At 44.4% G+C, this 14,405-nt stretch overlaps 1 protein-coding gene across 2 annotated transcripts in view; it reads left to right on the top strand.

Moving 5' to 3' along the window:
• Positions 1 to 14,405, top strand: part of bbox1 (butyrobetaine (gamma), 2-oxoglutarate dioxygenase (gamma-butyrobetaine hydroxylase) 1) — a 205,444-nt gene that overhangs the window by 13,919 nt on the left and 177,120 nt on the right. For both annotated transcript variants that reach the window (XM_080189873.1, XM_080189874.1), the window contains exon 2: positions 7,213 to 7,693. In XM_080189873.1, coding sequence (XP_080045999.1) covers positions 7,322 to 7,693 — 372 coding nt within the window. In that variant the 5' untranslated portion in view covers positions 7,213 to 7,321. The remainder of the gene's footprint in view (positions 1 to 7,212; positions 7,694 to 14,405) is intronic.

A 14,405-nucleotide genomic window follows, 5' to 3' on the forward strand; every position in this document is an offset into this window, starting at 1 on the left:
TTCACACATTCTGATCTCTTAACGGGCACTTTTAGCACATTTCTCAGCTGACTTTATCCTCATTTACGTTCCCTTTGTCCTTTTACAGCACCGACACCCCCGCCCCACTCCCCCCACCATCATAGTATTAGTCTTTTCTGATTTTCTTTGACCTCAGCTCTGATGAAGGGTCACTCGGACTTGAAACGTTGGCTCCATTCTCTCTCCACAGTTGCTCTCAGACCTGCTGAGATTTTCCAGCATTTTCTGTTTTTGTTACTGATTGATTGTTATAGATAGCTGTAAATAGCCATCACCTTAATGAGATAGGCAAAACTTGAAACTGGACATGCTGAGAAACGTAGAAAATAGGAGCAGGAGGTGGCCCTTTGGCTCTTCGATCCTGCTTGGCCATTCATCATGATCATGGCTGATCATGCAACTCCTACCTATAAGGAAATTTGGCATGTCAGCTACGACTCTCACCAACTTTAACAGATGTACCATAGAAAGCATTCTTTCTAGTTGTAGCACAGCTTGGTATGGCCAAGACTGCAAGGATCTACAAAAGGTCGTGAATGTAGCTCAATCCGTCATGTAAACCAGCCTCCCATCCATTGACTCTGTCTACACTTCCTGCTGCATCAGCAAAGCAGCCAGCGTAATTAAGGACTCCACGCACCCTGGACATTCTCTCTTCCACCTTCTTCCTTCGGGAAAAAGATACAAAAGTCTGAGGTCATGTATCGACCAACTCAAGAACAACTTCTCCCTTGCTGCTGTCAGACTTTTGAATGGACTCACCTTGCATTAAGTTGATCTTTCTCTACACCCTAGCTATGACTGTAACACTACATTCTACACTCTCTCGTTTCCTTCTCTATGAACGGTATGTTTGCCTGTATAGCGCGCAAGAAACAACACTTTTCGCTGTTTGTTAATACATGTGACAATGATAAATCAAATCAAATTAGCTCAATGGCCTGATCCCACCTTCCACCCATATCCTTTGATCCCTTTCATGCCAACAGTTATATCTAACTCTTTGCAAATATACAATGTTTTGGCTTCCACTGTTCAGTGTGGTAGAGAATTCTGCAGGCTAATCACTCTCTGGGTAAAGAAACTTTTCCTCATCTCCTAAAAGGTTTACTCCGTATCCTTAGACTATGATTCCTGCTTTGGGAACATCCTTCCTGTTGAGTCCTGTTTGAATTTTTTATGTTTCTCTAAGATCCCCCTCATTTTTTTGAACTCTGTTGAATATAATCCTAACCCACTCAGTCTCTCTTCATATTATCAGTCCCCCATCTCTGGAATCAATTGTATTTTTTTTAATTGTATTCTTGGATCTCCATTTTGAACTCATCCCTTCTACAGTCTTAACATCTAAAATTCTAGACTCCATTATTTCCCCCAGTTACTTAAGTAAACGTTTATTTGTGTGCTGCTAAATGAATTCATAGAATCACAGAATCTCTACAATGCAGAAGAAGGCTATTTGCCCATTGAGTCTGCACTAACAACAATCCCATCCAGACTCTATCCACGTAATTCCATGTATTTACCCTGCTACTCAAGATAAAGGGGGGGCGGTTTAGAACAGAGTTGAGGAGGAACTTCTTCACTCAAAGGGTGGTGAATCTCTGGAATTCTCTGCCTGTTGAAGTGGTGGAGGCTGCCTCACTAAATATATTTAAGACGCGGGTTGATAGGTTTTTGATAGGCAAGGGGATTAAGGGTTATGGGGAGAGGGCGGGAATGTGGAACTGAGACAGATCAGCCATGATCTTATTGAATGGCGGGGCAGGCTCGAGGGGCTGGATGGCCTACTCCTGCTCCTATTTCTTATGTTCTTATGAGGCACAATTTTTGTTTTATTTTTTCTCTTACAAATCCCATATACAAAGAATAGCCCTCTGCACCCAGCAGCCCTTGTGGCTGCCTCCAAACTCTTTCTCTTGGAGGAGGGCCTGACTTCTAGAGGCAAATGGAATTTTGTCCTTCCGTGGTAGAGGGATAGAGTTTAAAAACAGTGAGGTTATGTTGCAGCTATATAAGGTGCTGGTGAGGCCACACTTGGAGTACTGTGTATAGTGTTGGTGTCCTTACTTGAGAAAGGATATTCTGGCACTGGAGGGGATGCAAAGGAGATTCACTAGGTTGATTCTGGAGTTGAGAGGGTTGGCTTATGAGGAGACACTATGTAGACTGGGGTTATCCTCATTGGAATTTTGAAGAATGAGGGGAGATGGGGGGCATAGCCTCAAAACAAGGGGAAGCAGATTTAGGACTAAGTTCAGGAGGAACTTCTTCATACAAAGGATTGTGAATCGATGGAATTCCCTGCCCAGCGAAGCAGTTGAGGCGACCTCATTGAATGTTTTTAAAACAAGGATAGATAAATTTTTGACAGTAAAGGAATTAAGGGTTATGGTGAGCGGAGGGGTAAATGGAGCTGAGTCCACAAAAAGATCAGCCATGATCTTATTGAATGGCAGAGCAGGCTCGAGGGACCAGATGGCCTACTCCTGCTCTTATGTTCTTATGTTCTAGAACACCGCCGCTCTCCCCCTTACAATATGAAAATGAGAAGATCTGGGATTTCTCCCTAGTCTGGTTTGTGCAGTCAAGGATTTTCTGGCTCTGCACTCCTGTCTGGAGAGTGAAAATTCAGCCTAATGTTGCTCTGCTTGCAAAATTAACCAATCAAGTACACTGAATCAAATTTTCACACCTTACATCAGTCTACCTTTCCATCTGATTTACAGATTCTCATTTATTTGTGCAATATAAATTTTGAGATTCAGTTTATTGCTATAATGTGTAACTCTTTATGGATTGAACTACATGACTGCCTTTGAGATCAGTTAGTCGATTGATTAATATTCATAAAGGCATCAACAAAGGGAGGACAACAGTAAAGTCTGATGGTTAAAATGGTTAACTCTGTATCAGGCTAAGGACTGTGGGAGCAGCAAAGAACAGAATATGCAGCTACGGAGCAAACACAGAAGTTGATTGCACAGTGGCTCTTGCTATGCCTTGAACAGACAGTGATTGAACCCAGATTCCTGTGTGTTGTGCTTCAGAAAGAATTACAACCTCCTGACAGATGTACGACTCTTCAGCATTCATGACCAAAAAGACAGTGATTGATTATTGCCAGTCCCTGTGAGTAAGTGACTAAAAGCATGATCAATGCCAGTAATATCTGTATAAGAATAAAAGACTCAGAGACATCCGCATCAATGGGATCACCCATTGCCAAAGAAGCAGCATGACCTCAAGTATCAGACTTGGAGATGTCGGAACAAAGCCCATCGGGAGGGAATCTGATCACTTCACCTCATTACGTGCTAAGTCATGAGTTTGGATATTTTGTGAAGTTTTTGATATCTTCTGGATACTTTGTATAAATCAAAATAGGTCAGATATTAGTTATTGTGTGTGCAATGAAGTAAATCAGAGGTTGGTTACTTTGTATATAGCGAAGTTTTATGCCTGCTGTACTAATGTTTATGTAGTAGGGTTTGATGGTAGAATACAATAAAGGAAATTTGTTGTACAACAATTCAAAAGCATGAGTGTCTTTGTCCATGGCATCATTTGGTCTGTGTTTGAGGGCAACAAGTTGTCCTTTATTATCTATGCTATTTACAAAAGATTACTGTATAAGCCATATCCCTAAATTGCCCTGATATATATCATACACACTGATATCTGGATAATTTCTATGTCCTGACTTTGCACCACAACCAAATCGCTCATATGACACAATAATCACATGTAGAAGAGGATTGGGAGAGGTTTAAATGTCAACAAAGATTGACAAAGAAGTTGATAAAGGAGGGTAGGAGAGACTACGAAGCTGGGCTAGCGCTTAATATAAAAAAGGATAGCAAGAGTTTTTATAAATATATAAAAAGGAAGAGGCTGGCTAGGGTGAACGTTGGTCCTTTAGAGGATGAGAAAGGGGACCTAGTGGTAGGGGATGGGGATATGGCTAAGGTATTGAATAACTTTTTTGTTTCTGTCTTCACGGAGGAGGACGTGAATAATTTGTCGGGTGTTAGCGATGGAAAGGTGGTAGGACTGGAGGGTCTTAATGACATTACTGTCACTAGAGAGGCGGTGCTCAACAGACTGGAGGGGCTGATTGTGGACAAGTCCCCAGGACCGGATGGAATGCATCCGAGGGTTCTGAAAGAAATGGCGGAGGTTATAGTGGATGCCTTGGTGGTTATTTTCCAGACGTCGCTGGATTCCGGGGAAGTGCCGGAAGATTGGAAAACGGCTAATGTTACACCGTTGTTTAAGAAGGGTGCCAGGCAAAAGGCGGGGAATTATAGGCCGGTTACTTTAACGTCTGTGGTAGGTAAAATGTTAGAATCCGTCATTAAGGAGGAAATAGCGAGGCATCTTGAGGGGAATTGCTTGATAGAGCAGACGCAGCACGGTTTCATTAAAGGGAAGTCGTGTCTGACAAATTTACTGGAGTTCTATGAGGATGTGTCTAGGGCAGTGGATAGAGGAGAGCCGGTGGATGTGGTCTTTCTGGATTTTCAGAAGGCGTTTGACAAAGTACCTCATAAGAGGTTATTGCAGAAGGTCAGGGGACATGGAGTTGGGGGTAGGGTGTTAGCGTGGATAGAGGATTGGTTGTCAAATAGGAGGCAGAGAGTGGGGGTCAACGGGTGCTATTCGGATTGGCGGATGGTGACTAGTGGAGTGCCCCAGGGGTCGGTGCTGGGGCCTCAGCTTTTTACCATTTATATAGATGATCTGGAGGAGGGAACCGAGTGTAGGGTGTCGAAATTTGCTGATGACACCAAGATTGGGGGAACGGCAAATTGTGCGGAGGGTGTGGAGAGTCTGCAGAAGGATCTAGGTAGGCTGGGCGAATGGGCCAGGAAATGGCAAATGGAATTTAATGTTGGCAAGTGTGAGGTGGTCCACTTTGGTAGGAATAATGGTAGGAAGGACTATTACTTATGTGGCGAAAAACTGCAGCAGGCGATGGTGCAGAGGGACCTCGGGGTCCTTGTGCATGAGTCGCAAAAACCCAGCTTGCAGGTGCAGCAGGTGGTCAGGAAGGCGAATGGGATGCTGGCCTTCATAGCGAGGGGGATTGAATATAAAAGTAGGGAGGTCTTGCTGCAGCTGTATAGGGCATTGGTGAGGCCGCAGCTGGAGTACTGTGTGCAGTTTTGGGCGCCGCACCTGCGCAAAGATATTTTGGCCTTGGAGGGAGTGCAGAGGAGGTTTACTAGGCTGACACCGGAGTTGAGGGGGTTGAACTATGAGGAGAGGCTGAATAAACTAGGCTTGTACTCGTTAGAGTTTAGAAGAATGAGGGGAGATCTCATTGAGACGTATAAGATGATGAATGGGATGGATAGGATAGAGGTGGAGAGACTCTTCCCGCTCAAATAAGACAGTAGGACTAGGGGGCACAACCTCAAGATAAAGGGGGGGCGGTTTAGAACGGAGTTGAGGAGGAACTTCTTCACTCAAAGGGTGGTGAATCTCTGGAATTCTCTGCCCGTTGAAGTGGTGGAGTCTGCCTCGCTAAATATTTTTAAGACGCGGGTTGATGGGTTTTTGATAAGAGGGGGGATTAAGGGTTATGGGGAGAGGGCGGGAATGTGGAACTGAGCCACGACAGATCAGCCATGATCTTATTGAATGGCGGGGCAGGCTCGAAGGGCTGGATGGCCTACTCCTGCTCCTATTTCTTATGTTCTTATGTTCTTATTAATAGTGCAATGGTGAGCTCAGCACCTAATTAATGGCATTGAGTGTCTCCGGGGCCCGGGAGCTGCCTGTAGACTGCAACCGGCAAAGGCAGATGGCAGCCATAACAGAGACTGCTGCTGCCTGGCCAAAGAGAGCAGGAAGCAGTCTCACTGTGCAGGTCAGTGGCCAAACAGCCAAATGGAAGGTAATATACATGATCTCCCGGGTCCTGAAACTTTTCATATATAGAAGATAAACATTTAATAATGTGCACAAGACTTGTCAGTTTCCAGTTTGTATATTCCATTCTCACCTCCTGGCCTACTAATAAGCTGGTCTATGAATTTTAAAGCAAAATATTGTGGATGCTGGAAATGTGAAATAAAAAGAAAATGCTGAAAAAATTCAGCAGACATATCAGCATCTGTCGAGAGAGAAACAGAGTTAATGTTTTGAGTCATATGGACTAGAGATGTTGACTCTTATTCTCTTTCCACAGCTGCAATCAGGCTTGAGTTTTTCCAGCATTTTCTGTTCTTATTTTAGTCTAAGTACTTAATGGGCTTTAAATTGATGGCAAGCAAGTTACACCTTCGCTTTCTGCCCTCCCTTTGAAATCTGAGCATGTCGCAGAGTGTCGGGATCCAGTGCCACCCTCTAAGAAGGTGATTTTTAAATCAAACCTGCATTTGGAACCCTGCCAGCAATTGAAAATCCAATCCATAAAAATATTCAGTTAAATACATCACCTCAAACATGGAAATGTTTCATTGTCGGAACTTAATAAAATATACTGGAGTAGAAATGTGTCTGCATCCTGCTATTGGGCTCAGAGTCAACACTATATGGGCAATACTCACCAAGAGACCTGGGGCCCCTCCCCAAAATTGGACCATGTCTAAATATTGTGAGTGAGATGCCTGTTCCACTTCCACAGGTAGTCTGCTCATCAAAAGGATTGCATTTTAGAATGCTTGCTAGGTAGAAGCAACCTCTGGTAAATCCTAAAAGGGCGGTGGAAGGTACAGTTACTGGGGCAGTGGTAGTGGGGGATGTTTTAGGCTCCTGTAAAACATCCAATCCCGTTATGGTGCGAACATTGTTGGGCATCTTTGAGGACTGGTTATATCTTGACGTCATTTGTCAATTTGTTCCATGATCTCAAATATAGATTTTTAAAAATATAAGTAATTGCAATTGGTTGTTGTTATTAATTCCGAATTTTAAAAGCAGCATAGATTTTAAATTTCTCATCCTTGGTAATTCATAGGTTGTTTTTAATGCCAAGTAATGATAATTAGCAGCAATGTTTTCTATAATTATGTTATTCTTCAAAGTCTCTCTCTACAGGAATCTTTGTATTCATTAGGATTGATTTCCTGGAATGGAGATGTTTTACTATATCATGATTCTGTAGTTTAAGCATGTGTCTGAGTTGCTTTCACATTAACAAAAATGACAATTCACTTCTCTTGATTATATTTTGATTTATAGAAGCATCGCTGAATTTTGAGTGGACAGTGAGAATCCTGCTTCAAGCATTTGGACTGAAGATTCAGGGTGAGAGGCAGCTGTCATCTTCTGAAAGATTTTCAAAGCAAAAATGTGGCGTACAATTACAAAACATTTGCTCAATAACAAAATGTATCGAAATGGAATGCAGATACTACAGGCTGGACAGATATGTCATGCCAAACAAGTTGTTCCTTTCCAAGTTCACAGACAACACACACCTGCAGCTTTTAAAAGAAGTGTGCCAATTCCAGCTATCCAAAAAGTAGAGGCCTTTGATAAGCAGCGATGCATCACTGTTCATTGGGAGGATGGAAACTACAGCCAATATCCTTATGTGTGGTTAAGGGATAACTGCCAATGTCCCCAGTGCTTCTTGCCCTCAGCTAAAGCAAGAATGTTTCCCATAGAAGATTTGGATGTGAACATTTCTGCAGAGAAAATCACATTGACCAATTCAAAGGTACTGTTAATTTTAAAAATTCTCAATACAGTGTGTATACTGCTATATATTAAATTCTACATATTAATTTGGAATCATTTACTGTGCTACAAAAGATTGTACCTACCCCTTTTTACTGTCATATTTTACCTTGACTATAGCTCCTCATAGCCTGTTTCCTGTAAGGTTCCTTAACTACAGCTCCTCACACTCTGTTTCCTGTAAGATACCTTGACTATTGCTCCTCACACCCTATTTCCTGAAAGATATCTTGACTACAACTCCTTACACTCTGTTGCTATAATGTACTTTGACTATAGCTCCTTGCACCTGTTTCCTGGAAGGTACCTTGGGTGGCATGGTAGCACAGTGGTTAGCACTGCTGCTTCACAGCTCCAGGGTCCCGGGTTTGATTCCCGGCTTGGGTCACTGTCTGTGTGGAGTTTGCACGTTCTCCTCGTGTCTGCGTGGGTTTCCTCCGGGTGCTCGGGTTTCCTCCCACAGTCAAAAGATGTATGGGTTGGGTTGATTGGCCATGCTAAGAAATTGCCCCTTAGTGTCCAGGGATGCGTAGGTTAGAGGGATTAGTGGGTATTATGTGTGGATAGGGCCTGGGTGGGATTGTGTTCCTTGCAGACTCGATGGGCCGAAGGGCCTCTTTCTGCACTGTGGGGTTCTATGACCTTGACTACAACATGTCACACCCTGCTTCTTGTGAGGACTTCATCCCATTCTCCCGGTTTTTCCTCCTCCATTGCATCTGTTCTGATGATGCCACTTTTGAAAATGGTGCTTCTGACATCTGCCTTTTTCCTGAACTGAGGTTTTTCCCTTGAGGTTTTCCTCCTTGACAAGACACTCAACTGGGTTCAACCCATTTCCTGCATCTCTGTCCTCACCTTCCCCTCCCTCCCAGAACCACTTTCCACCCCACCAGCCTCTGCATTCAAAGGATCATCTTCTGCCATTTCCGCCAACTCCAGCATGATGCTACCATGAAACAGATCTTCCCTTCACCCTCACCAGGAGCGAGGGTTTCAGATATCTGGACCATTGAGGACTCTTCTGGGGCAGGTGAAACCTGTACAAGAAAGACAGGTTGCAGTTAAACTGGAAAGGCATAAATATTCTGGCCGGGAGGTTTGCTGGTGTCATACAGGAGAATTTAAACTAGTTTAGCATGAGGGTGAGAATCAAAGCAAAGATGAATTAACTGAAGGGGAACCAGAGAGTAGGGCTGATAAGACTCAGAGAAAGAGCTGTCAGGGTGTGGTTGCTAATCAAAGAGCATCTGGTGTACTGAACTGCATTTGTTTCAATGCAAGAAGTGTAACCGGTGAGGCAGATAAACTTAGAGCTTGGATTAGTACTTGGAACTATGTTGTTGTTGCCATTACAGAGATTTGGTTAAGGGAAGGACAGGATTGGTAGCTTAACGTTCCAGGATACAGATGTTTCAGGTGAGATAGAGGGGGATGTAAAAGTGGTTGGGGAGTTGAACTACTGGTTAAGGAGAATATCACAGCTGTACTGAGGGAGGACACCTTGGAGGGTTCATACAGCGAGGCAATATGGGCAAAGCTCAGGAATAGGAAGGGTGTAGTCACAATGTTGTAGTGGACTTCAAGTTAGGGTGTAGTCACAAGGGTTTACTATAGGCTGCCCAACAGGCAGTGGGAGATAGAGGAACAGATATGTAGGCAGATTTTGGTGGGGTGTAAAAGTAACAGGGTTGTTGTGGTGGGAGATTTTACCTTCCCCTACATTGACTGGGACTCACTTAGTGCTAGGGGCATGGATGGGATAGAGTTTGTAAGGAGCATCCAGGAAGGCTTCTTGACACAGTTTGTAGATAGTTCAACTAGGGAAAGACCTGGTACTGGGGAATGAGCCCAGCCAGGTTGTTGACATTTCAGTAGGGGCGCAGTTCGGGAACGGTGACGACAATTCAATAACCTTTTAGGTACTGATGGATAAAGATGTGTAGTCCTCAAGTTAAGGTGCTAAATTGCGGGAAGGCGAATTACAACAATATTAAGCAGGAACTGAAGAATGTAGATTGGGGCCAGATGTTTGAGGGCAAATCAACATCTGGCATGTGGATGACTTTCAAGTGTAAGTTGATAGGGATTCAGGGCCGTCACATTCCTATAAGGGTGAAAGATAAGTATGGCAAGTTTTGGGAACCTTGGATGATGATATTGTGAGCCTAGTCAAAGAGAAAAAGGAAGCATTTGTCAAGGCTAGGAGGCTGGGAACACAGAAAGCAAGCGTGGAATACAAAGAAAGTAGAAATTAAGCAAGGAGTAAGGAAGGCTAAGAGGGGTCATGAAAAATCATTGGCCAGCAGGATTAAGGAAAATCCCAAGGCTTTTTATATATATGTAAAGAGCAAAAGGGTAGCCAGGGAGAGGGTTGGCCCACTCAAGGACAGGGGAGGGAATCTATGCATGGAGCGAGAGGAAATGGGTCAGGTATTAAATGAGTACTTTGCATCCATATTCACCAAAGAGAAGAACTTGGTGGATGATGAATCTGGGAAAGGGTGTGTAGATAGTTTGAGTCATGTTGATATCAAAAAGGAGGAGGTATTGGGGTTCTTAAGGAACATTAAGGTAGACCAGCCCTCAGGACCTGATGGGATATACCCCAGAATACCGAGAGAAGCAAGGGAGGAAATTGCTGGGGCCTTGAGAGAAATCTTCGTATCCTCAGTGGCTACAGGGGAGGCCCCAGAGGACTGGAGAATAGCCAATGTTATTCCTTTGTTTAAGATAGCAAGAATAATCCAGTTAATTACAAGCCAATGAGCCTTACTTCAGTGGTAGGAAAATAATTGGAGTGGATTCTTTGAGACAGGACTTACTCCCACTTGTAAATAAGTGGACGTATTAGTGAGAGGCAATATGGTTTTGTGAAGGGGAGGTCATGTTCACTAACTTGATCGAGTTTTTCGAGGAACTCACAAAGATGATTGATGAGGGTAGGGTGGTGGATGTTGTCTACATGGACTTCAGTAAGGCCGTTGACAAGGCACCTCATGGCAGACTGGTGCAGAACGTGAAGTTGCATGGGATCAGAGGTGAGCTGGCAAGGTGGATACAGAACTGGCTCAGTCATAGAAGATAGAGGGTAGCAGTGGAAGGGTGCATTTCTGAATGGATGGTTGTGACAAGTGGTGTTCCTCAGGGATCAGTGCTGGGACCTTTGCTGTTTGTAATATATATAAATGATTTGGAGGAAAATGTAACTGGTTTGATTAGTAAGTTTGCAGATGACACAAAGGTTGGTGGATTTGCAGATAGTGATGAGGACCATCAGAGGATATAGCAGGATATAGATTGATTTGAGGCTTGGGTGGAGAGATTGCAGATGGAGTTTAATCCGGAGAAATGTGAGGGAATACATTTTAGAAGGTTTAATACAGATAGGAAATACACAGTAAATGGTAACTGAGTTTTTATAGGTTGAGGGATCTGGGTGTACAGGTACACAGGTCACTGAAAGTGGCAACGCAGGTGGAAAAGGTAGTCAAGAAGGCATATGGCATGCTTGCCTTCATTGATTGGGGCATTGAGTTTAAAAATTGGCAAGTCATATTGCAGCTTTACAGAACCCTAGTTAGGCCACACTTGGAATATAGTGTTCAATTCTGGTCACCATAGTACCAGGAAGATATGGAGGCTTTGGAGAGGATACAGAAAAGATTTACCAGGATTTTGCCTGGTATGGAAGGCATTAACTATGAGGAGAGGTTAGAGAAACTTTAGAACAAACTTAGTTTGTTCTCATTGGAACGTTAGAGGTTGGGGGGCAACCTGATAGAAGTCTACAAAATTATGAGGGGCATGGACAGTCAGAAACTTTTCCCAGGGTCGAAGAGTCAATTACTACGTGACATAGATTCAAGCTGTGAGGGGCAATGTTTAAAGGAGATATATGAGGCAAATTTTTTACACAGAGAGTGAAGGGTGCCTGGACTCGCTGCCGGGGAGGTAGTGGAAGCAGATACGATAGTGAGTTTAAGAGCATCTGGACAAATACATGAATAGGATGGGAATCGAGGGATGTGATCCCCAGAAGGATAGGGTGTTTAAGTTGAGTCGGGCTACATGGTCAGTGCAGGCTTTGCGGGCCGAAGGGCTTATTCCTATGCTGTAATTTTCTTTGTTCTTTGTTCACCCACATCAATATTTCACAGAGACCACTCCCTCCGTGACAGCCTGGCCATCTCCCCTAACATGCAAGCTCCTCATCCTCTTCACATGGCATTGTCCCATGCAATCAAGAAGGTGCAACACCTGTCCCTTTACCTCCTCCCTACTCATCATTCAAGGCCCAAAACATTCCTTTCAGATGAAGCAACATTTCACTTGCACCTTCTTCAATATGGTTTATTGTATTTGCTGCTCCCAGTGAGATGCCCTCTACACTGGGGAGACTAAATGCAGACTGGATGACCGCTTTGTGAAACACCTTCACTGAGCACACAAACATGACCCCAACCTACCTGTTGCTTGCTATTTTAACTTGGCATCTTGCTCTCATGCCAAAATGCCCATCCTTGGCCTGCTGCAATTTTACAGTGATGCCCAATGTAAACCAGAGGAAAAACAGCTCATCTTCAGTTCAGTACATTACAACCCTCAGGACTCAACATTGAGTTCAACAACTTTAGACCATGATCTTTCTCCTCCATCTTCGCCATTTTTTAATTTAAATACATAAGAACATAAGAAATAGGAGCAGGAGTAGGCCATCTAGCCCCTCGAGCCTGCCCCGCCATTCAATAAGATCATGGCTGATCTGTCGTGGCTCAGTTCCACTTTCCCGCCCTCTCCCCATAACCCTTAATCACCTTGCCTATCAAAAACCTATCAACCCGCGTCCTAAAAATATTGAGTGAGACAGCCTCCACCACTTCAACAGGCAGAGAATTCCAGAGATTCACCACCCTTTGAGTGAAGAAGTTCCTCCTCAACTCCGTTCTAAACCGCCTCCCCTTTATCCTGAGGCTGTGCCCTCTAGTCCTACTGTCCTTTCTGAGTGGGAAGAGCCTCTCCACCTCTGTCCTATCCATCCCATTCAACATCTTATACGTCTCAATGAGATCTCCCCTCATTCTTCTAAACTCCAACGAGTACAAGCCCAGTTTATTCAGCCTCTCCTCATAGTTCAACCCCCTCAACTCTGGAATCAGCCTAGTAAATCTCCTCTGCACTCCCTCCAAGGCCAAAATATCCTTGCGTAAGTGCGGTGACCAAAACTGCACACAGTACTCCAGCTGCGGCCTCACCAGTGCCCTGTACAGCTGCAGAAAGACCTCCCTACTTTTATATTCAATCCCCCTCGCTATGAAGGCCAGCATCCCATTCGCCTTCCTGACCACCTGCTGCACCTGCAGGCTGGGTTTTTGCGACTCATGCACAAGGACCCCAAGGTCCCTCTGCACCGTTGCATGCTGCAGTTTTTCGCCACGTAAGTAATAGTCCTTCCTACCATTATTCCTACCAAAGTGGACAACGTCACATTTGCCAACATTAAATTCCATTTGCCAGTTCCTGGCCCATTCGCCCAGCCTATCTAGATCAAAATACAAAAACCCTCCGTCCCTCACTGGGCTATCACTTCTTCTTAGGTTTTGGCACATCTTTGTCGCAATTTATCCTAGCTCCCACTAATCACTGACTTCCTTCTATTCTGTTCCAGCTGTTCCACCCCCTGTTATATAGAATATAGTCCAACACATTCTTTCCCCCATTTCAGCTTTGAAGAAGAGCCATATGGACTTGAAACATTAACTTTGTTTTCTATCCCTACAGATGCCAGTCTTACTGCGTTTTTCCAGTTTTCTCTGACTTTGCCTCTTACTGTGAAGTGCTTTGTAACCATGTTAAATAATTTAGAAGAAGTTGTCATGTAAAATTCCCTAGAGGAAATCTTAAACTGGAATTGTTCGTGTGACCAGGGGCTGCAGGGTGAGGGTTGCAGTGTGGTGGGGGAGGATGGGGACACCAGGGCGGGGGAGTGATGGAAGAGTACACATGACTGGGGTAGTGCTGGGTGATGGGGGCACGACTGAATAGGCCTCAGATGCTGGTTACAATCTTTCCACTGGCAGGTTCATACATGTGAAGTCTCAGCAACTCCACACTCTTAATTTCAGTTTCTTACTGGGCATTTAGGGGGCTATTTTCCCATTCTGACCCTCTAAATTTTTGGTGGGTTGGAATGGAAGATGCACGTGTGCACCAATTCGCGGGACTCATGCATCCGTTTTCGACACATGTGTGTTTTCCACCACTGGAAGCAGGCATGGTCGGGACCATAGTGGGAAGACCAGTTAAGTAATTTTAATCTATTTTTAATGTTATTTAAATGTGATTATAGGGCCCAGGATTGAATTATCCAAGCCCAATAGCATCTCCCACCCTGCCAGGACTATTTCACTCTGCTGGGGTTTAGAGTAGTCCCAGACTTTCGGGGAACTAGCAGGAGACCCTGCTGGATTAAGGGGGGGCAATCGGGGCCCCCCAGAGATGAGTGGCAGGGAGTGATGCCTCTCGGCATGGGCACCCTGGCAGTGCCAGCCTGTGCCCCCATCACTGCCCAAGGAGCAAAGTGCCCATGCTCTTGGGGCACTTTGGCACTTCCCACTGGGCATCAGGCAGTACCAAAGGGGTGGAGAATAGAGGGCAATGCCAAGCGGGCTGCACTTAGGGGCGGGGCATAT

The sequence above is a fragment of the Carcharhinus amblyrhynchos genome, chromosome 6 (genome assembly GCF_965287045.1).
Source record: "Carcharhinus amblyrhynchos chromosome 6, sCarAmb.v2.hapA, whole genome shotgun sequence".
NCBI classification, from domain to species: Eukaryota; Metazoa; Chordata; class Chondrichthyes; order Carcharhiniformes; family Carcharhinidae; genus Carcharhinus; species Carcharhinus amblyrhynchos.